We start from the raw sequence: 26,902 nt of genomic DNA, 5'->3' as shown, positions 1-26,902 counted from the left end.
AGTGGTATAACAGTACAACATAAGAACGAACTGTAAAAATCAGTTGATAAAGGCTCGACTCATCAGATAGACAAAAAATACAAGTGGACGTGGCCGGGTACTTTAACATCCCGACACAAAAAGACACAATGAACAGATCTGAGAGTACTCGCAGTTATCTGACAGCTAGTTCAAAGCCATTAACAACTAATAAAAAAATCATGCCTCTAAGACTAAGCAATCAATCCGTACACATCCAACATACAATGGATTTAGTGTAAAGACGTCATAAACAGCCAGAGAAAAACATGACCATGTTGGTATTTTTTGATTTTTTATACTTGGTTTTTTTTTGGCTTTTTTTGCTTAGCGTGGGATATTGGCGTCGCTCATCATTCATCGAAGGCTGCACTGTAAAAAGCGATTTACATTAAAGTCTGTTTTATCAAATGGAGGTAGTTGTTTCTTTGCCAATTATACCTGCCGCCTAATTCTATATATGTGACAAAAAAATAATTTTAAGAAAATAAAAGAAAGAATTTACGACATTTTATTAGGAAAACGTGTAAAGTGCTTCTATCATTGAACTTCTAGGGTTGTCTGCAAGATTTAAGTTACTATATGCTTTATTCGCGCTATTCTAGCAATAGTAAATTCGATGACTTACTTAAAGAATCTCGTATTGCGCATGAAGTAGTGAATATAGGACGTTTACTCTTTCCTTCAGGAAGAAATACACTAACTAAAACGTCCCTTTCGTTTTTCTCTATGGTTCCATATTTGACTGAATAAACAGCCTAGAGCTAACAAGGTATATATACCGGTGCAATATAGTGCATTTTAAGTGCTGAATGAAAATACGATTGAAGTTTTAGATTTACACTGATCTTCGATGAAGTTCATGTATCTATATGTTTGCTATGCTCCATTACTTTTTTTTAATTCAGAAATATTTGTCACAACATGTTGTTCTTGAACAAATATAATTATCTGGAGTTTTCTCGACGGTTGGGATAGATACCTAGCGCATGACTTAGATTTTAATAATTTATCTCAGCCCCCTGCCACAAAGCCCTCTACGAAATGGGCAGGGTTGTTTTTCGACCATCTTAAGGTCTTTCTCCTTAAGTAAATATAAGCATAACATATTTTTCATTTTGAACTTGTAACGCCACTGTTAAAAATTAGTAGAGCAATTGCATCCACTGTTTAAAACTTATGCACCCATATCTGTCTTGATATAGCTGTCGTTCCATATATCATTAAGCGCAAATGAAGAAGAAAAAAGATCGAACAATATAGTAATTTTTCCTCCCTTTTCACTGCACATTGAGATGATTACCAACTTTACCGAAGCTATCGCGGTTAAAACAATAAAATTTAAAATTCGCTTCTTTTGAATTCATAACTTGTCCCATTATAACAAGTACTAGTCATTAAGTAATTCAGATTTATGATGGTAATTTAAATACAAACAGAGTGATTGATCCTTAGACCATCATTGTTTATTCCGTCCATATCGACCAAAGATGGGGGTAGTTTGCACTGGTTTGCTTCTTTTTGTCTGTATGGCAGGTAAGTAATACCTCTTATTTATTTTTTTTCATTTTTTTTTATCACTATATATCTCATTAGTTTTCAAATATTTATTCTAGTAGGATAACAGTTGCTGAATCTTAAAAGTATATCATCTTTTGTGCCACTGACATTTTTTCGTTAAAAAAATGTTTCTGTTGCGCAACAAAACAAATTTCATCTGCGCCCGAATAAAACATTTCATTTACGCGAATAATACAGTTAAATAGTATATATATACTTCAGTAGTGTTGGTTTTTTTTAACAGATTTCGCCGTAATTATGTGCAACAGGTCTATTTTTCTGTATAGCAGGACGATATTTGATGGTCTTTCCGAAATTGTTTTTCGAACTCTGAGTCTCAATTGCTGAGATATCACTGTCTGCTGTTATTATTGATTTTTTTATTAAGTGTCTTTTAAACTGAGTTTGCTCTCATCCTCCGTTATTATTCTGTCTGGTCATACAAATAGTCTCACTTAAGGCCAAACTTGTGCATCCACTGTTTAAAACTCTGAATATAAATACGAGTGCCACATGCGTCGAAGGGTCTGCCTGCCCTTCCTAGTCTTTTTGTCTGTTTTTTTTTAATATTGTTTTAGCGATGATGGCGTTGTCAGTTTATTTTAGACTTATGAGTTTCACTGCCCATTTGGTATTCTATTGTACTTTTTCTTAGATTGCGGTACATGCAATGCGTTCCTCGATCGCTCTAAAATTTCAACACAATGGCCTCTTCCATAACAGTTAAGGTGTGGTAATTTTGACAGGTCTGGTTTTACAGGACTCCAAACAGAACGCTTTACTTGTAGTCCTTCATCCATAGAACGAGTAACACTTATTGTAATTATTTATCCACAGAACGCTGGACATTTCTTGAAGTCATTTACCCTGGACAATAAAATACCATTGACTTGTTTTTATGGTACTAATGTTTTCACAGGTGGTCTCTACAAGTAACACGAGGGACGCTACTAATTGAGAAGCAATCCCTTTCGGTTGATCTGTGTCAATCCCCGGTTTTTCATTTAGGTTCTATAGTTTCCCAATGTTTTTTTTTATAAAAACAGCTTGATTTCATGTTTTAACTATTATTTGACATGCTGTAAGAGACCAACAAATAAAATATCTCTGAATTTTCAAGAAGGAAAAGATAAAAATAAGAATATGGGATATGATTTCCTATGATTCAACTCTTCACTAGAAAACAAATGACGCAGAAATTGACAACTATAGGTCAACGTATAACCTTCAACAATGAGTAAAATTCATACCGCATAGTTAGCTATAAAAGATCCCGAAATGACAAATGTGAAACAATTCAAATGTGAAAACTAACAGCGTAATTTATGTCAAAAATAATAAACGGAAAACATATATGAGTTACAGCAACAAATGTATAACCATCGAATTATATAGGTACTTGGGGACAGTACACTATTTCTTAGCCCTTCCCCTTTTCCCCCAAAATATCATATATCAGCTGTGGAGACTTAACTTGGAATGGATGTTTAATAGCAAATACAAGCTTTTTGTAGTATATTTATGTTTGAAAAAAGGATTTTGGGAAAAAAGGGGGAGATCCCCAAAAAATTGTTCTGTCCCCAAGTACCAATTTGAAATTACGGACTTCTGACTTGGGACAAGTATATATACAGAATGTGGAGTGGTTAAACTTGATCGAAAGCGCCAACCCTCTCCCAACGTGGGACTAGTATACTAGAAATTATTTTAAGTAGTGACTAAGTAATAGACATGTACTGCTAATCGTATTCTTTGTTTTCTTAATAAACATGTGTTTTGTCGTCTTTTGATAGATACGAATTTAGAAAATGTCCGCCGCTTTATATCTTGAACCTGTTGTTCAGTGGTTGTCGATTGTTGATATCAGAGACATATAATATTATATGTCTCTGTAGATATGGATCAAACGTGTTTCTCGTTTTTTTTTAATATATATTAGACCTTTGGTATTCCTGTTTGAATGGTTTTACATTAGTCACTTTTGGGGCCCTTTATAGCTTGCTGTTCAGTCTGAGTCAAGACTCCGTGTTGAAGGCCGTACATTGACCTATAATGGTTTACTTTTCAAAATTTTGTCTTAGTTGAAGAGTTGTCTCATTAACACTTATACCACATCTTCTAATATATTGGTACATCATTTTCAACACAAGCCGTTAACAAAAGGCAATTGTTTTCAACTTTGGTATGGTTTTTGTCTCATTGTTGAGGGCCGTAAGATGATCTGTAGTTGTTAAAATCCAAATAATTTGAACTCTGATGGATAGATGTCGCATTTGCAATCATACTACATGTATATCTTCATAATTCATTATGGTTAGGACGACTGACAGATTTATGAAAAATCAAATAAACTAAATCTCTTTCCCAGTATATGTAGTACTATAATTACTCTTTTTTAACAACTATTGAACAACTATAATACGACTTTTGTTAACCTCATATTATTATTTATTCACAGCTACGTATGCACCGGTACTTTGTTAGCACAATAACTTTAAAATACTACAAATGTACCGGAATATTGTAATACTGATTCATTACTTCGTACTTATATTGTACTATTTTAGTACCAACATTTGACAGTACTAGATTGGTATTAAAATTTAAAATACCTTTTTGTTAACCCTCACATTGTAGTTGTGGCGAATCACAGCGGGGTGTGATCGGTGTGGGGGGTACCGGTTGGACCCCTCTTTTTGGGGTTGAAACCCCTTTTCAAAAATTGTTGGATCCACCCCTGTGTTGCACTAAAAATTACAGTATATATATAACGTACTTCTTTATTAACAATGATTTGAAAGATAATTTTACTGAAAGTGTATTAAATTAAAAAGTTCTGGACTGGTACAAAAGTATACAACAAATTACACGTTTAAAACTATCATTTTCAACGTCAATGAAGTACAAGTTCAGAATTGTGAAATAATTGTGCGGAAAAAGTACAATAATTTTTAAGTACATCTGCACTGTAAAAGTATTTCAATATTTATCAAGTACATTTTTAGAACTTTAAATTTATATTATTTCAAAAGTAGCCGTGTCATGAATTGATACAATATACCACATATTACTCAGTTTACAAGGATATTGCATAGTTACACTATTTTTACTTTACGTAACTAAAGCATACAGTGTTGATGTATATGACAAGTTTTAGCAACGTACTGTGAACAAGTAATAAATAATTAATTATTATACTAAAACGTAAGCTTGTTTAACACTTTTGTCAAAGTTTGAGTGTTAAACGACTCTGTTAGTTGACAAATTAAGACGTTTGAACAATTTTACAACTCTCTCCAAGACAGTAAGGGTCATTATGATTAGTGGTATGTACAGTGCAATTAACTTTCATTGATCTCAGATATCCATTTTCTGCATTCGTGAATGGTACAAGGGCCCTTGACTATAATAAAATTCTGATAACGTTTAAAAGTCATTCCCCGCCCCGTAAACATATAATGTATATTCTAATATGTATATAAGTATTTGTCGTACACAATATGAAGATAATAAACCATCACTAAGTAACTGAACAAAAACAAAGCTGATAATGATAACATTACCTATAAATAAAGTTTAAATTTATAAAATCAAAATTCATAGTGCAACGATAAGTGAATACCAAGTGATCCTTCTTAGACAAACACAGTTGACCCCATCACTTTCTTTAAGTGCATGTAACAAGTTAAGAACTTATTGGCTCAGTGGATTTCGTTGGTTCATATTTGTTTTTCATTGCTTTTTTATTATAAATCAGGCCGTTGAATATTTTTTGTTTGAAATGTTTCGATTCATGGCCTTTTATAGCCGACTATACGACATGGCCGAGGCCGTACAGTGAACTGTAGTTTCTTATATACACAAACATTTCCCTTGTTGGATAGTGTAATAGTTGAATTCCCAATAGTTGTCCGATTGAAAATAATACCAAATCTCCTTATTATTATAAAACATAGGAACGGAAAAAAGACACACAAATATTTTTTTTGAAAAGCTGTTATTCTCGGTAGATAATAGTACCATATCAAAGAATACTCGCAGCTACTTATTATTTTACCAACTTGTTTTTACAGTTATGTGAATTATGTATTGTGCTTTTAAACCACTGCACCCGGTTTATTGAGGATTCAGTACTCACAAACATGTTGACTACACCTTTATTGCTTATAACTAATGAGAAGAGCCTGTAATTCAATGGTTGTGATTCTTGTTTATTTTTTTGTATTCTAAAAATTGTATTGATATAAATTAAGTCAGTTTCTGGTCTGAATTGTTTATTCATGCCGGAATAGCATTTAATTCAATGGTTGTGGTTCATGTCTATTTTTTTGTATTCTAAAAATTGTATTGATATAAATTAAGTCTGAATTGTTTTTTTCATGCCGGAGTAGCATTTAATTCAATGGTTGTGGTTCATGTCTATTTTTTTGTATTCTAAAAATTGTATTGATATAAATTAAGTCAGTTTCTGGTCTGAATTGTTTATTCATGCCGGAATAGCATTTAATTCAATGGTTGTGGTTCATGTCTAATTTTTTTGTATTCTAAAAATTGTATTGATATAAATTAAGTCTGAATTGTTTTTTCATGCCGGAGTAGCATTTAATTCAATGGTTGTGGTTCATGTCTATTTTTTGTATTCTAAAAATTGTATTGATATAAACTAACAGAAAAAGATTGCCACTTGGACGCACATTCATTTTTCGTTTGATTCAAAGTGAAACACATGAAATAGGTTACTAGCAAATGCGTTATAAATAAGAATGAATCGTATTTTTCATTTGTTATCAACAAGCATTAAGTTTTCAAAAAACTTTTAACTTTTGCCTTCTTCATTTATGTTCGTTACACCTTAATTTTTGTTTTGTTTCTGTTTACAGGATCCTCTGCACTGAATATTACTATGAACCAGAATATCCTAGGTCTTCTAGGTCCGTCAAGTGTACAGTTGAACTGTTCTTTTGATACAGATGCTGGGGATGTGTTGTTCCTTATTAATTTTAAAGCGTTCATTCGAGGAGCCTTTAGAAACATCGCGTCTTTCTCACCACCAAATTTCGGAGCACCAGCACTAATATTAACCGATGGGTTTTACTTGATTGGTAGGGTTACCCTGACAAATCCAACATCTGCATCGACCACCGCAATAATGACCTTTGACGAGGTTGCTTGTGAAGATGAAACTGATTACCAATGTGAAATCAACTATCAAGATGGTGCTACAGGCGACGCTCCGTCACCTTTACCGTTTGCCTCCACAAACCTTACTGTTAGGGGTTAGTATATAGTATAGTAGTTTTACGGACAAGGTGTGATACAGACCGTTCTTTCAGGTTATTAGCATAGCAATTATATTTTAGAGAAATAGCTAGGGTATTTAAGAAAATCAATAATCTAGATACAAAGTCAATATAAAAAAATGACTAAAATGGCATTATAACAATGGTTTTTAATATCAAACACTATTAGAAAAGAGTATATGTTATTTTTTATTATAATCTTATAATGTTTGTAAAACTGCTTATGATTATTTTGCAGCTGCTGCAGAAAAACCAATAGATTCCCCTTTGATTACCGGGGTCAATGGTAGCATTATTGAGGGTCAAAATGTGACCTTCACCTGTTCAGGAAATGTTGGAAATCCTCCAGGAACATTTATTTGGGAGAAGTATCGTATGATTGGTTTCTTTCCAAAAACATACGAGGACAAACCGACCACAATAACACCTGGACTGGTAAACTGTACAAACAACGGGACCAGCAGCGTTACCATAGCAATGGAAAGTGAAGATGATAGGTCTTTAGTTCGCTGTGTAATCAAACAGGAGTTTGGAGATGTTTTTCAACAAACATCTATCCTCAGTGTTCTCTGTAAGTTATACTGTATTATCACGTGCTTATACTTTACTGTGAATTACGATTGCGGTTATGCTTAGCAAGACAACGCGTGCGATCTTGTTTTTTTTAATTTGATGTAGATGCGGATATCAACTTTAATTGAACAAGAAAGCACATTCTATAATAGCTTCCATTCGGAGAACGGATTTTGATTTGGTTGTGACTGTCTTGATATGACAAATGTTGGTTAATTGCACTAAAAACCTCTGCGGCATACAAATCACAAAGACATCGTTGGGTCAACATATATGGTCATCAACATTAGACACTGTCTAGCTATACTATATTCACCATAAAAGTCTAGAATAGTCTGACGAATTCCCAATAATCCGACATTGCTCTAAAAAAGAGAGGCGAACATGCTATGTTGTGTCATGTGTACTATTGTTTGTCTGTTTGTCTTTTTCATTTTTAGCCATGGCGTTGTCAGTTTATTTTTGATTTATGAGTTTGACTGTCCCACTGGTATCTTTTGTCCCTCTTTTACCAAAGGGACATTCAATCTCATAAGTCGAAAATGAACTGACAACGCCATGGTATATGACCTGACTTGGTATAGGCAATTCCTGTTTATCTTTACAGACAGTGCACGCGAACCTGTAATCATAACAAGTCCAGATCAACCTTCTTACATTGAGGGATCAGATCCTATTACGCTAACATGTTGGGGTGCTGGGAATCCGATTCCAACATATACCTGGTACAGAGAGGCCAACACTACGATTCTTTCAACTACGTCATCATATGTTATCAATGATGTCACTGTAGAAAATGGTGGCACCTACATTTGTGTGATTGAAAACATGGTTGACGGACGACTGTTTAACGATTCGTCTGCTTTCAATATTATAATAGGTAAGTTGTCCTTATAATTCCGAAAATAACGTATAAAATAATGACGATGAAAAAAGAAAATAATGATAAAAGTGTCTATAATAACTCTTTTTTCAAAGCAAAATAAGCTGTCATCATGATTACCGTTTGAATAAGTTAAAAATTGGAAACATGAACAGCTCAAAATAGACAAGTCAAATGATAGAAAATAGCAATCATTATGTGAGAAATTGGTATAATGAGTGAATTGGAATGCACAAGACACATTAAAACAACAATCTAACAATATTTGCATTATATTTTTGACACATTTACGTTAGACTTCAAAGCATTCTTTATATTTTTATAAATATTAAGAAAAGGATTTTCGGACTTCCATTGTTGCTTCGATGCTAATAAATTAAAAGCATTATGATAAATATGTTGCTGCTTCCTCCAACTGCTATAGTATTAGTCTGTGTTGTATATATGCTTTCCCAATGTAGTCATTCTACCATCAGAATATATCTTTAACCCAACCCACGCTTTTTTGCTGTATTTTGTTATTGCTTTAAAGGAAAGTATACAATTTTATTTTCTGTATGGCAGATTAACAGCCGTAGCTTGCTTATTTATTTGAAAAAACATACATACACGCCCATACACGATATAATCTGGAACAATTACTAGATACGACCATATCAGATATAATACATGGCAAATACCCCCATTTCAAACTTGTTCGCGAAAAAATACATGAAACGACTATACAGAATTTTCAACAATTTATCATAGATATGACAGTTACAGATAATTTCAGTTTGTTTGAGAATGGATGGGATATTCGATTTTAAAAATGAACGTCCCTAGAATAAACGAGATGTAGGTACGACCATTGAAAAACTAGAACGTATTTCACATCAAAGTACAGGGCCCATCTAGCCTATTAAAATAAGGAAATTAAAACTGAACTGATTAAATTTCATCAGTTTTAATTTTCACAAACCTTGAAATTCAATATCGAGTAACATAATTAAATAACTTACACTTCAAGTATATTGAAGCAAAAGAAAAAAACGTAGGTTGTTGTAAACTTAACTTGTTTGACATTTGAATATTTGAGACGCATCAAAGATATCTTAGATAAAAGATTTCCCATCTACAATATATCGACGATAGTATATGACTTACCGATTAAACCAGAGTAAAACAAAGAATGTAATAATGTGTATCTTTTATGAAACAAAAGTGCAAAAAAGATTAGAAGACTTTTGATATTATCTAATCTTATATATTTAAGCCTAATCATTATTATATGCATATGTATTTACTCCACCTTTCCCAATTTTACCCGAAATATCTTCAATACCTTCCTACTATTTTGTATTAACCACCCATATCAATCATATACAGTTCAACTCATAATCATTTCAATGGAACAATTTCCACCTTTATCAATTTTAGACGAAACCTCTTTACACCTTCCTCCTAGGTTTGTATGAGCCACACATATCTAATTTGTATCCAACTGATATCTATCTCAATCCCAGTTGACATTCCTCATTAATCCAAGCTGATATCATTTCTTAATCCAAGCTTTTACCCCTTCTTCATCCAAGCTTAAACGCCTTCTTAACTCAAGCTAAAATCCCTTCTTACTCCAAGCAAAAAAAACACCTTTATAATCCACCTGAAATTCATCACTTCTTCATCCAAGCTGATATCCCTTCTTAATCCAAGCTGATATCCCTTCTTTAGCCAAGCTGAAATCCTTCATAATCCAAGCTGCAACCCATCATTATCAATCACTGTCATCCCCTTGCCTGTATATTCCAAAACCCTCTGAGTTGAATCAATTATTTTACATTCTAAAATTGTTTCCTTATTTGACAGGTCCCAATGTCACCTCATCAAGTCCAGTTCCATCATCATCACCAACAGGACAACCTTCCTCAACAGTTGTTGTGGTCGGGGACGATTCGGTTGATGACAACCTTCCTGCTATTATTGGGGGTTCTGTGGCTGCATTTATAGCTGTAATCATAACCATTTTCATTTGTAAATATACACTAAAGAAAAATGGAAAGTATGACGGACAGTCACAAGGACAGATCAATCATTATGAAACTAATCTCTCCTCTAGTAGCTCTCCTCCCGCTTCTACACACCACATTGATTTGTATAGTAGTCTTCAAATGAAACAGAGTAGTAAGTTGTAAGTCCTTTTCAATTGAATAGCTCAAATGGAAAAGAATTATGATAAGGACATTTTCAAATTTATTGTGTAGTGTTAGTTATATTCGGATGTTTTACCTAATAAAACATGCACTACGAGTTTGTGTGAGGGAAACCATAAGATATGTCCTACGTAAAGTGCGTTTATAAACTTTATATATAAATTAATATTTTTATTTGGTTTATTCATGGTATCTGTATGCTTTTACTCCTTTTTGATGGATATGTACGTGAAAATTTAAATGACACTCCCCGAATTACCTAGTTAATGACTTATTTTAATTATCATTTTTTTTCTTTTTTCTTTGTTATATTCGTTGGATAGAAATATTTATTATTGTATACTGTAAAAAGTCATCATAAATTTATTTTAATAGTCTATTATTTGTATTTAATCAATGTTCGATATTTTAACCCTCTACTCAACGTCCAATATAACGTTTTGAATCATAAAAACGACGTTTTTGAATCATAAAAACGACGTATAATCGATGAGAGTCTCCTCGAAACGACAAGTGTCTCCTCTAATCGCGATTTCTTTATTTATATATTTCATTGAATTATTTACTTTCAAATTGATTTTTGTTTATATCATCTGTATCTTATTGTCTTTTTGTAAAACAAACAACCCCTTATTAATTAAATGCGTCCGAAGCACTTTTCTGGAGTTACTTCCAAAAACTAGTAGCTTATCGAAACTTGAACTGGTTTTTTTTATTGGTATCTAAATAAAATGAATATACATATTAGTATTTAGATGAAAGGTGTTCAAGTTGTAGTTTTCATTTCTCGTTCATATGAACAAAAGAAATATGGGTATACATAAAGGCAACAGTAGTTCGAAATTCATAAATCGATATTTATTGTTCACTCATAAATCGATAGAGAAAAAACGAAACCTGGTTACAAACTAAAACTGAGAGAAACGCATCAAATATAAGAGAACTACGACACTACAGAAACACAACATTAAAATTTAACACACACAGTAACGAACTATAATATAACAATAGCCATTTCCCTGACTTGGTACAGGGCATTTTAAAATAAAAATGGTGGGTTGAACCTGGTTACATTATACGACAATTTGACAACATCCCAAAGACAAAAATAATCGAAAGGCACAAAGAGGCTAGCATGTGTAAGCATTTGCAATCGTGACAGACTGATATGTTTATCATCAATTTTTGCTGATACAAGATGATAGCCATCGATTGTATAACACGTACAATTTACATTAATTTATTACAAAGCATATGGTCAATGAAAAAATGAAACACAAACAAAAGAAGTATGAAAGATATTTTTTCAGATTAAGATAATTAGTTACATAACCAATTAGCAAAAATAAAATGACATCATAATATCACAAACGTTGCCAGTTTTAATATACTTCGTCTCAAATTTAGACCAATATTGTAAGAAATGGGATTTTAATTTGCTGATTTTTTGGGTCTTCACTCAACATGATTTGCACATATGCGTCTATGGGACCTTGATAACACCAACTACACAGTAACAAACCACCTAGATACATAGTCTATAGTAAAATGATGACTTTCCTCGTCTCTTTTATCTCCTTTATAACACACAATGATGCATGGTTGTATGTAGATATAATATCTGCTATTTTTTATCTTTCGTAAAGTATGAAACTTACCTGTACTTACTACGCAAACATGCTCGTTGAGGGAAAAACCATATTTGTTGCGCTATTATCGGTATTTTTGTTTTCTTACTTTTGAGACGAAGTACATGTATTTAGTGCTGTTACTCTAGTATTAGTCTTGCGTATCCGATTGGGAAATTCATTCGTAGAGTTGTCATATAGTAAAAGAGAGACAACAAGATTTGCCATTCCTTTTTTTCTGACACGAAAACAAGTTTGAATAAAGAAATTTTTGTGTATTACACAAGGAGATGGAGTAAGATCGCAATGCATTTTTTGAGTTTCGTTGTACCCACATCTGAATCATGCCGCCCTTGGATTAGCTAATATCACACTTCATGTCAAGATTGGATTTGATTTTTAATAGAAGATAACTTAGGCATTTGGAGAAAAAGTCCCATTCATTATGGTAGACCGCACCATATTATGTTTTGTTTAGGAACAAAGATGAAAGGGTATCCAGTAAAACGAATGAAATTCAAGGTCGGGAAAAGAGACCTGCTTCTAACAAGTATATGCAATGGTGTGAAAAAATGTGTCAAGCCTAATTTTGGCCTTTGGAGATCAATGGTATTATGAGTTAAAGCAAACTCTTTAAGTGTATTCATTTTAACTTGCACCAACGTCATCACACCTACACACATTGAGGAATACTAAACTACGTTTCTTTATAACGTTTTACAAATTGTCTACCATAACCATCAAATAATCCGAATTAGAAATTCTAGTATATTTATTTATGCTTAAGGTAATTCACACTTTGGCTAAATCATTTTGTAAAATAATTTTATTGGAAGTTTAAGGTCACCGGTTATAATATAATAAATCAATGATAATCTTAACAATTAAGAGGGTCAGACTCGTAGTAATCAATGTAAACATCCCGTGGAACGTTTTTGTAGTTGAATCGCATTTGCCATAGGTATATAAACTTGTCATACTAGTAGATACCAGAATTGAAATTTTGTATTTGCGCCAGACGTGCGTCTTGTCTACAAACGACTCGTCTTGTACAGGTATAAGACATGCTAGGAGATGCTAAAATGTAAAAAAGATGTATTTGTAACTCGAATGGAGTATGACGAAGGATATTTCCGAATAAATCATATCAAAAACTTTGTTTCCAAAAGGCGAACAGAAAATACAGATGGCCTTACAGCATACAATAATTATGCATAACAGCATATAGACCAATCACATTTGTTAATAAGTTATCAAGGACCAACCCATAATTTTAAGAAGTTAAATAGACATTCAGTGACGATTTAAAATTCTATTAACAGAAGGGCCTGACAGAACTCTAATACTATCATGGTTGTCATTTCATCAGTTCAGTTCGCGGATTTATTCGTCTTTCTTTTGTTAATATTAAGGTGGTCAGTATTGTCTTATATTTTTAAAATAATATGAACGTGCGTTGAAATGATCAATGATTTATGATCAGGTTACATGGTAAGTTGAAATGATTAATGATTTATTATCAGGTTACATGGTAACTTGAAATGCTGATAAACAATGACAAAACTAATGACGATGTTGAATACGCTCCTTATATTCATTTTATCATTTACCTGTCACAAAGGTTGAACTATTATGCGTTATTTGAGGCAACAGTTGTTTACCGAAGTTCATTAAGACGTTATAAATCAAAGAAAATATAATAGTAAGTTTACCGATGTTCAGATATCATATAAGTCCAAATCGAAGTGAATACAATGTGAGGAAATCGGACGAAGTGTAAATGGAAACAAAACCTGATGCGTAGATTAGGTAAGCGGCTTCTGCTTTGTATGTATCAACCTGTATCAATCGTACAAAATGTAACAAACCTGAATAGGAGACACTTTTGGGCAATAATAATAGTATTTATAATATCAGATCATCCTACATTGAGCAAGGATTTTACAGTTTATACAGCTCTTGCAAAACCTTGTTTAACAGCCTTCGCCAAGCACTATCACACCTAGCTGCAGACCAAATAGTCAAAAAATAACATAAGGACCTATGAGCTACGGTTCCGCAGCTATATCACACCTAAAATTTTATTATTCAAAGAACAGCAATATGTTGGAGAGCATTAATACAACTTTGTATGATTGGCTGGAAAACTTAACCTAAGATACTACAACGTAGTTAAAGAACAAGTCAATTTATAGACACAATATGCCATATAAATAACGTAAGGGCTTATGCCCTGACAACTGGGTGAATTACTTCATCGTAATCTGACCAGGTGGTAGTAAACGTAAAATATAAATGTCAGTGAACATAAATTACAGTAGCATTCTTGACACATTAACACCCAAACTACCTAACAAAGGCACACCCCATAATCTTAAGAGTCATCTACTATCATAATTAGTAAGATTGAGTTGCATCAATGGTAAGGTGTGCAACCCAAATACATAAATATTTATTGAACCCCTTGTTTTTCTCTCTGTAATGAGGGGGAGAAGTGTATCGATCATGCAGATATAAAGGGAAAGGGAAAATGCTGAAAATATAGCGGTTTCTTTTTATCTAATTTGAAACATATTGAATGTGCAAACGTACGACAATATTACATAAGAAACTTATCTGATGTCATGACTACAGTGTTTCTGGGGTTTGATTATCATCTAGCACAAAACTTACTCTTAACTATGACTTTTGAATAACCAAGGCCGGTGCACACGATAAGATTTATCTTGATGAATTATTTTTTTGAATGGATGATTAAGTCTTGAATTAATAAAGATTAACTTTCAACTTTTCCTATAAACATTTTTCCATGTTGAGGTCATATCAATTTTAGCCGACATGACACACAGGGCAAGGTGTGCTATTCTCATCACTTGGCGTCCGTTGATCACAATCATCATTGGAGTAGATGGTTTTAAAACAAATGTGTCAAATGACTCCGTTTGTTAACCAAAATGACTGACATGGCTACAACTAAGGCTTTACATGAGAGTTTTTGAATTACTTTTATAACTGTTAACAATAAATCTGAACTGAAAATAAATGTTCAGAATGTTGAGCTCTACCAATTTTCCTTATACGAAAAAACAAGTCAAATTTTTTTAATATAGTAAGTGGAATTTCATTTTTTTAGAAGTGATTGTCCTTAAATCATTATTAGTATTTTGTTTACCCTCTTTTGTGTTTTGAGCAAAATATAAAGAAGATAGAGAGACTATAAATTATCAGCATTACAAGATCAACAAAACAGAATGTTTAATATGCTCGTCTTTATAGTTGGAGACTGTCCTTTGTGTTTATGGTTTAGCTGCCTTAGCTTCCAAGTGATTAGATCATAAAAAGCGCTTAGGACGATTGGAAATAAATTATTTCGATTCTAATAGGACAAATATGGCAAATGTTTTGAATCGAAGCGCTCTGGGTGAAGGCATTATTTGCCGTTCCTATATATAAACGCACCATTAAATTGACGTAATTGAAAGGAGCAAACTAAATAAGTGACATTCTTAAACTATTTACAAACAAGTATTTAGATAGATTTAGATGAATCTAAATGACAATTGTACTTATATGTCTTCTAAGTAAGCAAAAAAAGGCTTATATAACACATTTTAGCATCGTTTGTTTAAGTTTCATTGTTTGTGATGAATTTCGGTTTCACAAGCGTGAATTTTGACATTAAAATGCTTATATTCTGACATCATAGTTCTATGACGTCGAGTAGCTCATTCATAGAAAAGCATAAGACGTGGGAGTAGGTTTCGAACAGCTCAAACAATATATTCATATTTTACCACGGGTGTGTCCTCAAAGCGTTTGAAGGACGTCATGTAAGAACAAGTAATATATTCAGGTAGGTTGCACTTTAAAAATTTCAGCAGTTTCACAAGCCACGCTCCTTTTTGGGAGATACTGTAATATTCATAGATATGCTGGTTTGTTAAAGTACTGGTTCCCAGATATATGTAGTGTGTTTCCCTCGGTTTTTGTTTGTAACCCGAATTTCTTTTCTCTCAAACGAGATATGACTTTTGAACGCCGGTATTGCCTTTATTTACGTCGCTGATGATTCTTTTGTACGCGTAACGCGTGTCTGGCGTAATAAACAAGTGTGTGTGTTACATTGTCTTTGGGTTATTGTTGCATTTAAAGTCATGAGAAACCTCAAATTAAAAAAAATTAATGCATATGTTTTTTTTATAACTCAATGTATAGTTGGATAGTTTGAGTTATAAAACTTATGTACATATACTTTTTCTGAAGAAAATTCTTTAGTTTGTTCATATTTAGAAGAAGTTTACTTATTATGATTGCTTCCTTCCAGGACATATTTTCCGTATGCAAAGTGACCTCAGTGTGACCCATCTCGTAAAAAATCGGTGACTGCAATACACATGTATGTTCTTAGAAAAAACTTTTATCTGATTGTACATGTTGCACACGTGCTCAACATCCATGTTTTTTTTATCGATTGTTGAAAAAACAGGTGACAATCGTTTAACTTCGGCTTCAAAACACGAACTTTAATTACCTGCCATATTTTCTTAACACAACTGACCGATTGAGAGAAAAAAATGACGATTATACGTTATTTATGCGAAAAAAATTATAAAATGACGCACATAAGACTAAGTAAATGATGTTTGTATGCATTGGTTCAAGAATTGGAATAACATTATTTTCACCTGTCACTCGTTTATTGTGAATTTTGTTGTTTTCATCTCATAGTTGACGTGTTTCCCGTGGTTTTATTTTGTAACCTGGATTTTTTTTTTCTCAATCGATTTATGACAATAGATCAGCGGTATACTACTGTTGCCTTTATTTAATGTAAAATAAGATGTTAATCTGAAGTGATAACCGTACATAGTATGCCAGTCTGAAATCAGTTTTTACAATTGAAAAAGTCCGATAGTTGCCTTTCGCATTACACCACATTATGTTTTTTTTATTTCTGCTGGTAGCTTAGCTTAGCTTTTTATTTTTCATATGCGTGGCTTAGCATTTTAGGTTTACATAATAGGGTGTATAAAAAATGGAAAATTACATTCTGCTTAAAAAAACTACACTTTAGAACATGACATGCGTCCGAAGTACTTTTTTGAATTTTCCTTTTATCAGGAACGTCTTAAACAAAATTCTAACAGAGATCAAATTGTTATTTCATTCTTTCTTGTTTATATAACAGATGAAGACAAGGGAAAAAAAGATTCCAGATATATTCTGAGTAGGTACTGAGCAGATTATCGTACTTTAGATCATTAACAGGTATTATAACGTCTCGATTGGCACCAGTAGTGTTATACTGGTCATGTTTCCTTGCCGAAAAATCACAACATTGCAACCTTCGAAACATAAGTAGCATATATAAGCATAGTAGCATTTGGAATTTCAACCAAAGATGAAGAATTGGATCTTCAATCGCTGTATTGGATTCCAAAACTACATTAGTGTCCTTACAAACAACGGTATATTGCTGGGTCTTCCATGTGCTCCTTGAAAGACGGGCTTCAAAGTTATTGTAAAACTGCCTATTCTAGAGGTGGCATGAATCAGATGTGAATACTTAAAAATTCAAAAGATCTTTGAGAGTACATACAATCTAACTTTCTTTCATCTTGCAATAGTACTAAAACATTTGACTTTTCTACACTTATCACAAGTATTCCCCAATCCAAACTAAAAGCCAAATTGAAAGATACATCCTACTTTGTAAAGGATCACGCAAAAAATTCTTTGAAACTTTACATTAAGATGCTTGATTTTTTTATTGACAAAATATTTGTTACGTTCGGAGGACGTGTTTAAAAAAAAAAGGAACCAATTATGCCCCTCTTCTTGTGACTTTTTTTAAAATTATTATTATGTGGCTTTATACAGGAACTTCTTAGGGAGAAAGATTATAAGTTAGCAATATTCTTTAGCTCTACTTTCCGCTATATAGATGTCGTTCTTTCACTAAATAATTTCAAAATTTGGTGACTATGCTGAACGCATCTATCCCATCGAACTAGAGATAAAGTATCCAACAGCTACAGTTAAGTCGGCCTTATATCTTGACTTGCATCTAGAAATTGACTATGAGGGTCGGTTGAAATCAAAACTTTACGGCAAAAGAGATGATTTCACCTTTCCAATTGTGAACTTTCCTTTTTAAGTAGCAACATTCCAGCAGCACCTGCATACGGGGTATATATCTCTAAATTGATACGATATTCCCGTGCTTGCATTTCCTATCTTTTGCTTAATAGAGGGTTGCTGCTTACAAGGAAGCTATGAAACCAAGAGTTCCAATCGGTGAAATTGAAATCATCCCTTTGTAAATTTTACGGACGCCATCACGAGTTTGTTGACCGTTTTGAATAACCGTTTCACAATGTTATAGGATATGTTCCTAACGTCGTAACTCAAATCCCCTTCCCTTTCATGAATGTGACCTACCGAATTAGACTATTTACTGGAATTATTATAACATAAGAAACAAGACGGGTGCCACATGTGGAACATGCTCTTCTTACCCTTCCGGAGCACCTGAGATCACCCTATTTTTTGGTGGGGTTCGTGTTGCTCATTCTTTGGTTTTATCTGAAGAATCATCATCAATATAAATGTAAAAAATAAATGCTAGTGAATATTTATATTATATTTTCGTAATATATTTTCCAAAGTGATATTTGTTTTCTAGAACTAGTATACGTTGACATCAGCGATATATAGTTCAAACATAATATTGGATTGATATGATAAAATCGAGAATGGAAATGGGGAATGTGTCACAGAAAAAACATGCCGATCAAAGGAAAAAACCAGCCGCAGGCTACCAATGGGTATTCACCAGCAATAAATTTCAAAATATATGGATGAACTAAAATTTAAAAATTATACAAGAATAACAAAGGCTAGAAGCTTTTGATTTAGGACAGACGCAAAACTGCAGCGGGTTTAAACCTTTCCCTAATACATCTAACCAATGTTAAATAGATAAACACACAACAATACGCACAGTAAATCTAAAAAGAATTCCGAATCCGATGTCAAAATGGTAACAAAAGAAAGTAAGCAAAATGACAATGTTAAACTAATAAACAATGGACTACTAGCAGTCACTGACATGCCAGTTCCAGACCTTAATTGTCTTTTTCATTTTTAGCCATGGAGATGTCAGTTTATTTTCGATCTATGATTTTGACTGTCCCTCTTGTATCTTTCGTCCCTCTTTGAAACTGATTGAAGATGATATCTTTATGTGTTTGGATATACTTTTTATGTCTTTCACCTATCTTAAACAGGTAATTGAAATATGTAAATCACTTTGCATTAGAGTCTTATTTTTCAACCTAAGCGTTGAGTATATACCATTTCGTAGTCTAATAAAATGAAATGTCTAGCAAAATCACTTTTTGTTCTCGGATAATAAGTCACCACCCATTTGAAATAGTATAAAACATATTGAGATATGGAAAAACCGCAAAAAGGATCTAAGCTATAAATTCCACAAAATACAAAGACTTTGTCTTCATGAAAAAAATCAAATTAAAGATATTTACTGTTTCGGTGGATGGTACTCAAGGAACTTTGACTAATAATTGGTTTATTGATTCGTTGCTGTTGATATCTAATATATGGTTATATTAAGATTATATGTAATTTGAAGAAAACAGTTCAAGTAAAATGGTTTGCAATATTCTTGACAAAAACGGAAAAGTTAATTTGTTCTTGGACTAGTAAAATAGCTACATGATATAGTGATATTCGTCAGTGATTACACACCCTTTCGTTCATTGGCAAATTGCTCAATTAAGAAGTAATTAAGGAATACAACCGTGAACTTGCGCAAATCTAAAAAAAATGTTTTAAATACCTTCGTTCTAAATTGGGTTAGAGCCGCTTCAAGTGACTTTGTGCAAATTGGATATCACATTCATGGTTATAGACCTACCATTTTTTGTCTCTTATACTTGTAAGTATGTTCAACAAACACTAATGCATAAACTTAAGTACTGTATATTCATTTATTTTCGTGGGTATCAATTTTCGTGGATTGCTAAAAAAAATGCATATTCGTGGATATTTGATTTCGTGGTTTTGCCAATCACTGTATACAAAGCATATTGAAACCATTTTTATTCGGTGAATATTTGAATTCGTGGTTAAACTTTACCCACGATACCAACGAAAAATAGTATCCAACAACTAATGTTGAATCCACAGTAATGCCACCACGAAAATTTTACATTAAAAACAAACAAATGCACTTTATTACTAGTGTTTACGTTACCAAAACCAAACATGTCGATAGTGACGAAAATGTGGCGGAGTGTAAATAGATTTATGTTTCTGTGTTCACTGAAAGGCAAGGGAATAGAAAAGAAATATTATTTTTGGCCATAAAAGAAACATCTATGTTTCTTTTTTTTTTAAAATCCTAAAAATTTAATTAATCATAGTGCCAAAGATATGTTCTGATGGTTTGAAATTAACTTACTAACATACTAATAATAACTTTTTGTGTGTCTCATTTCTAACAATTAATAGCAATGCCCAATCCTTGTTGGGTGAATGATCTTTTCAGATTCAATAACTACTGACGCAGATACGACTGAATCTATCAGCACAGAATATTCTAGTTTTCACGACGTAACAGATACATCTGAATCGCAGACAACACCAAACATGTTAATGATAAGTGATGCAACAACAAATTTTGTAAGTACGGATTACACAATGTCTTTTGAAGTTTCAACGACAAATGAGCCTGTGACATTACCTATAACATTTGAATCGACTATTGCCACAGAAGAACTGACAACGGAACATCAATACACCACAATGAGCGAATCCATGACAACAAATATATTCGAAACATCTACGGAACAATATGCAACAACAGCTGAAGAATCAACAACACAAAATTACGCAACAACTCAAGAATTTACTACACAAAATGAACTTACAAGTGAAAAATCAACATTTCAGCAGGTTACAACAGGCGTAGAATCAACTACAAAAGAGACTCTAACAACACACAATGAAGTTTCAACTGAAGAGGACCAAACAACACATTATGAATCGACAACATCAGAGAAATCAACAGCACAATTTGAAGCAACAACAAGAGAGGAAGCAACAACAATGGAGGATGCAACAACACAAGCCAAAACAACAAGAGACGAGACAACAACACCAACATATGGAATAGCAACAACACATGGAATAACAACAACAAGAGATGAAACAACCACACAAAATATATTAGACCCACTAGTATCCACAAGCAATGAAGTAACTCTGAAAATAACTGCAGCCAATACTATATATAGAAGCACAAGTAGTTTAGGTACTCTTCTTGTCTCGTAGATATATGCAACTATATTTAACCAGTATCTTTTCTGCATGGAATTTGTGGCTTTAGTTTTTTTTTTGTTAGCATGGGTATATAGCCTTTTATTTTGCATTTTCAGGTTCTCTTCATTTTGGAGTTAATGTGTAAAAACGAATGGCAAACTAATTCTTCAGATTTCCCACCATATTATTCAAAAATAGCAACTCAATCCACTTTTCATGTACAAACAAAATTCAGGTTATAAGTGCTTGTAAATTGGTTCGTTTTTTGTAAGTAGAATATAAATCGTTGTTTAGCAAAACCTTTGTATTGAATGCCATTTTTCAGTCTATACAAACAGCTTATGTTTCTTTCAAAGACTAAGAATTAGAGTTCAAAGGAGTAGGTCCGGTAAGGGCCGATTTTGGCCTCAAATTTCAGGTTCGTCTGACGAAAGATTTTAACAACTTTTTAAACACTTCAATGTCTATTTTATTTGAATCAATTCGTTTATGTTAAGGATTTTAACTGATGTAGTCATAAAAACGTACTGATTCAAGCTGATATATGAAAAATCTACCGAATATGCTGAAAATTTTTTCACTTTTCGGATGGTTTTTGTCAAAAATGAAAGTGGCCGCATCCGTGTTCATCCTCAACCTTTATATATGTTATGTATTATCATAGAATACAACTCACATTTCAATATCAAGGATGAACACGAATGCGGCCACTTTCGTTATACACGAAAACCGTCTAAAATTTCACTAAAATGCTAGAATTATGAAGGTTTCAGTAATTTAGCATGACTTAATGGTTCTAGTACCCAATAAGTGTGCATTATATCGTCAAAAGCTGCCCATATTTATGTAACAGAAGCATTTTACTGGCCAATAAATAACTAAAAGTTTACATTTTAACAATTTTGTAAAACTGCTATATGTTGGGGCCAAAAAGGGATCTTACTGAACCTACTCCAAAGTTTTCAAAAAAATAAGTCGCCATCATATAAATTGCTTGGTTATTTGAAAATATATGTCACTGCTTACACGATTTCCATGCAACCTTAGTTTACACTGTTATGAATAAAGATTTAGATTATAATCAATATAACAGTGTCTTTGTAATATCTTGATGACCAGTAGCTTATTTTTATTTTCCTTTTTGTGTGTTTTGGCCATGGTGTTTTTTTTCAACATCTGCAAAAGGGTATTCAATGAATTTCCATTTAATTCCGATGTATTTTAATAAGGTTCGATTTCGAAATCAAGTTGAAAATTAATTGGGATGAGATTTGATAATAAAAAAACAAAATCACAGATACCAGGATTGAAATTTCATATTTGCGCCAGACGCACGTTTCATCAACAAGCTCATCACTGACACGCGAATTAGAAAATATAAAAAGGCAAAATAAAGTACGAAGTTGAAGATCATTGAGGACAAAAAAGTCCTCAAAGTTTTGCCAAATACTTCTAAGGTAATCTCATCCTGAGGTAGAAAAGACTTAGTATTTTTTTTAAATTCAGAGTTTTTTTTTTAACTGAGTGTTGTTACAGTTGGCAACCCTATTTTACATCTACATTTCTAAAACGTTGATTTACAGTAAATATGATGTGTTTCGTATACTCGTATAACTTTTATAAAATGTATTTGTGTTGTAATCTTTTTGGAGTTCATGTCCTGCAGATATTCTTGGGTTTTTTCAACTTTCAAAGTAACAAAACTCTTTCAGTAGGAGAGAATTGTGCAGGTTAAAAGCGAACAAAATTGATAACTTATCATAAAGAATCATAACTAGTCCATTTTTTCTTAAGTAGTATACTTTTAATTAAGGGGACAGTTGATGTCTATCTCCGGGTGCGGGATTTCCCCGTTGCATTTAAGACCCATTGGTGATCTTAGGCTGTTATCTGATCTTTGGTCGGATTGTTGTCTCCTTGACATATTCCCCATTTCCATTATCAATTTTAAGTGTACGAACATTTGGAAAAAAACTCTTAGAGAAAATCTATAGATGACGTTCAGACGGGTTGGTGAAATATAAGTTTCTATCATTTCAGAGGCACAAACCACAGAAGCAACGACAGCATTGGTTGAAACAACAATTGAAACTACAACAGCAGACAAAATGACAACTGAAACAACAGACAACAAAGTAATCACCACAGAGACGACAGCGGTCACAACTACTAGTCACGACACTACAATGAAAGAAGAAACAACAACCAGTGAAAGAACAACTAAATATGATATAACTACAGTTGTTATGACAACGAAAGAATCTACTGTTGAGGATACCACTACTTCTCATTTAGGTAACTCTAAAATTCTGGCCAATGTTGAATCGTGTGTTTAATTTCTTCTTAACATTTAAAACTGCGTTTAACAGGTTTCTTTTTTAATCAGAAAGGTGTTTAAAAATAGTTTATCTGTCTTTTTTCGTTTTTGCGTCAATTACTTTAAATAATTTTATGGCATTTTATAGGTATTGCTATATCATATCATTTTAATCAAAAGAGGTGCAGTAAAATTGATTTTTTCGAAAATATCTAAACATAAAGTAGAATGACAGGGTAAGTTAAGTCAGAAAGCAAATTGGAGACAACACATACAACGAAATAAAAGGCAACCGTATTGTCAAATATAAGCGCACAGTGTTCAAATGACAATGAAAAATAGCTAGAGTTTTGACAGAATAATATTTAACAAAGTAAAAACAAACATCGGTTATAAGGACCAGTACGCATCCATCCATTTGCAAGAAACACAAGTGCCATTGTTCCAGAAGAAAAAATCAAATCAGGTTAAAATAGAATAGTATTTTATATAAATATTTTGGATTGAACTGGGTTTATTTTATCATGTAAAACAATCATAACATCCATAAGTTAAATGTCAAAAGTCTTATTTTTGTACATTTAAAAAAAAATATATATATTTATATATGAATTCTTGACAAGATTATACCTAGTAATGACAATTCAAATTAGATTTTGTAGTGTCAACGTTACCAGTGACTTCGGCACCTACGTTGCCTATGACATCTATGTCGACGCCATCTAATAACTCCTCAACAGATGCAATCCGGATGGCACCTACATCATCTAATAATAACACAGGGGCTATAGTAGGTGGTATTATTGGTGCTATGGTCGCCATTGCAGCTTCTGTTTTTGTTTTAAAATATTTATTGGCGAGACAAAAGAGTGGAAAATTTGGATCAGACAATAAAATAGCGCCGATGGAAACAAATGAAGCATCAGGAAGCATGGCACCCTCGTCTACACAACAAGTTGTTTGAACTTCATTGTTGTCGTCTCTTTGTGATGTTTTGGCAAACATAAATTGGTGCATAATAGGTTTAGATAGAGCTTCTTGTAGTTTTGCTTTCAATTTTACTTTTCTTTTGTCATTTTTTTGGAGTTACGTCTACAGTAACCGATCAGACAGCTTAAATGCGTATTAAAACGTATTGTCATTAAAATAATATAGAAAAGGAAAATTCAATGCCTTATTTTACAGTTTTAAAATTTTGCTTAATTAAATAAAGAGGTTAAAATACAGTACTATGTTTAACTTTGAAATAAAGGTTATAATATGATCTATAGTGGACTGATCTTATATAAAGACAACAGAAGTATACCGGTGTTCAAAATCCTAAATCGATTGAGAGTTACCAACTAAAACCTAGGGAAACACATGATTCGAACTATCAGAGGACAACAAATATAAAAGAAACAACTGGAACACTGAAGTACATTTAAAACAAACGCCAAATTACATAAAAACGAACTATTTGATAACAACTGCCATATTCCTGACTTGGTACAGGACATTTTGAGGGAACATTGTGGGTTGAACCTGGTGTAATCGCTAACCTAACCTCCCGCTTTTAATACTGTTTAAAAATATCGCTAAGATGACAAGACTATGTGAAAGAAATACAGCATATATACACACAATAACATTCATCACAGAGAAACGGCCAAGCAAATAATATAAAATAATAGTCGACACAACATGCAAACTGCAGAACAACAATGTCTATGTTCCATCAACGACAAACACCACAGGATTATATAAAAAAAACAGTGACTCTCTTAAGTAATTAACATGCAGTCTCAAACTTTATACAATTATTTTCTCAATACTCGTGCAAAGAATAGTGTTATTGAAAGGCAATTTTGAAAGTCTAAAAGTCCGTCTTGCGGTATTCATGCGATTCCCTCAAGTTATGTTTGCTAACTTTTTAATCGATATTTGATCATAATTATATAATACTTAAATATTGTAAATGCAACTAGAGTTATCTCTCTTTAACCAGGCCTGGCCTAAGTTTAAATCTGTGCTGCAAAGACTCCGAATTCATACTTTCAAAAACTGACAAAATAAAATCTGTTCTCAAAGGAAGATATATCAAGTCTTATTAAAGCTAGGTTAAAGGTGATCTATGAACTATTGTTGCCTATATTTGGATGCAATTAGAGTTGTTTCCTACATTATAATTATAAACGATGTGGTATGAGTGTCAATGACACACTGACTCACACTTTGTGAACCATTAAATGTCAAAGTACGGTCTTCAACACGCAGTCTTATGTATAACCATTCAAACGGGAAAAGCAACGGTCTTATCTACATAAAAAACGAGAAATAAGAAAAACTTATGAAACACACCAACAAACGACAACCAATAAACACCAGGTTCCTGACTTAGTATATATATACAGATTCAAACAAATGCAGCGGGTTTACACATTTTAATAGGTATCAACCTTTACCCTTACTTGAACCAATAATTACATCACCACAACATAGAAAGACACACTGTTAATTGAATGTTTATCTGGCTTTTAACCTTAGGTCCCTTTTTGGTCTTTTCAATTCTTCAATTTTTGAATATTCAAATAGTTAAGTCTGGAGCATCATTGAACAGAAATTGAAATTTGCATCTGGTGCAGTAAAGTTGGTGCCGTTAATGGTACTAATTAAGTAAAAGGTAAGTAGTGGCTTTATGTCAACTGGTTCAGTCTCTCTCTCCGAAATAAATTCTACCAAACCTTTGATTTGTTCTTTTAATATAGAACCATTCACAATGTAATATTGAAAAATGGTCTTTTTCAATATAAGAATGTTAACATACGCTTTTGGATACGATACCAAAGATTTTGTTCGTAGTAGAAAATACGTAACCGAGGAAAAAGTTATTAGTATAATGATGGCTTTTTTCATTGACAACATACGGCATTTGTTAAATAATGAGGTAGACTTTTGCAACAATTTGTCGACATTCCTATGGGAACGAACAGTGCACCTCTGCTCTGCAAATTTATCTTTTTTTTCAAATAAGTCGCAGTTCCTTTAGACACTTGTCAAAAACAAGAATAGCAATGACCCCTGATCCATTAATATTACATTCAGAT

General features: G+C 32.8%; 1 protein-coding gene across 1 annotated transcript; it reads left to right on the top strand.

The window, feature by feature from the left end:
• The first annotated feature begins 1,436 nt into the window (after positions 1 to 1,436).
• Positions 1,437 to 24,910, top strand: LOC134698993 (mucin-3B-like). The gene is made up of 7 exons (XM_063560679.1): positions 1,437 to 1,554; positions 6,459 to 6,854; positions 7,117 to 7,449; positions 8,059 to 8,331; positions 20,727 to 21,491; positions 23,540 to 23,794; positions 24,479 to 24,910. Exons 1-7 carry the CDS (start codon positions 1,509 to 1,511, stop codon positions 24,778 to 24,780), a joined length of 2,370 nt encoding a protein of 789 aa, XP_063416749.1. The 5' UTR covers positions 1,437 to 1,508; the 3' UTR covers positions 24,781 to 24,910.
• Positions 24,911 to 26,902: the final 1,992 nt, after the last annotated feature.

The sequence above is a fragment of the Mytilus trossulus genome, unplaced genomic scaffold (assembly GCF_036588685.1).
Source record: "Mytilus trossulus isolate FHL-02 unplaced genomic scaffold, PNRI_Mtr1.1.1.hap1 h1tg000024l__unscaffolded, whole genome shotgun sequence".
Lineage (NCBI taxonomy): Eukaryota > Metazoa > Mollusca > Bivalvia > Mytilida > Mytilidae > Mytilus > Mytilus trossulus.
This window is presented reverse-complemented; position numbering and strand designations above follow the sequence as displayed.

Bases quoted from the DNA above. Each gene is read 5' to 3' on its own strand.
- LOC134698993 (XM_063560679.1), top strand. From the start codon at position 1,509: ATGGGGGTAGTTTGCACTGGTTTGCTTCTTTTTGTCTGTATGGCAG. The intron at 21,492-23,539 runs GTACTCTTCTTG...CTATCATTTCAG, and splicing joins TAGAAGCACAAGTAGTTTAG to AGGCACAAACCACAGAAGCA. The intron at 23,795-24,478 runs GTAACTCTAAAA...TAGATTTTGTAG, and splicing joins TACCACTACTTCTCATTTAG to TGTCAACGTTACCAGTGACT.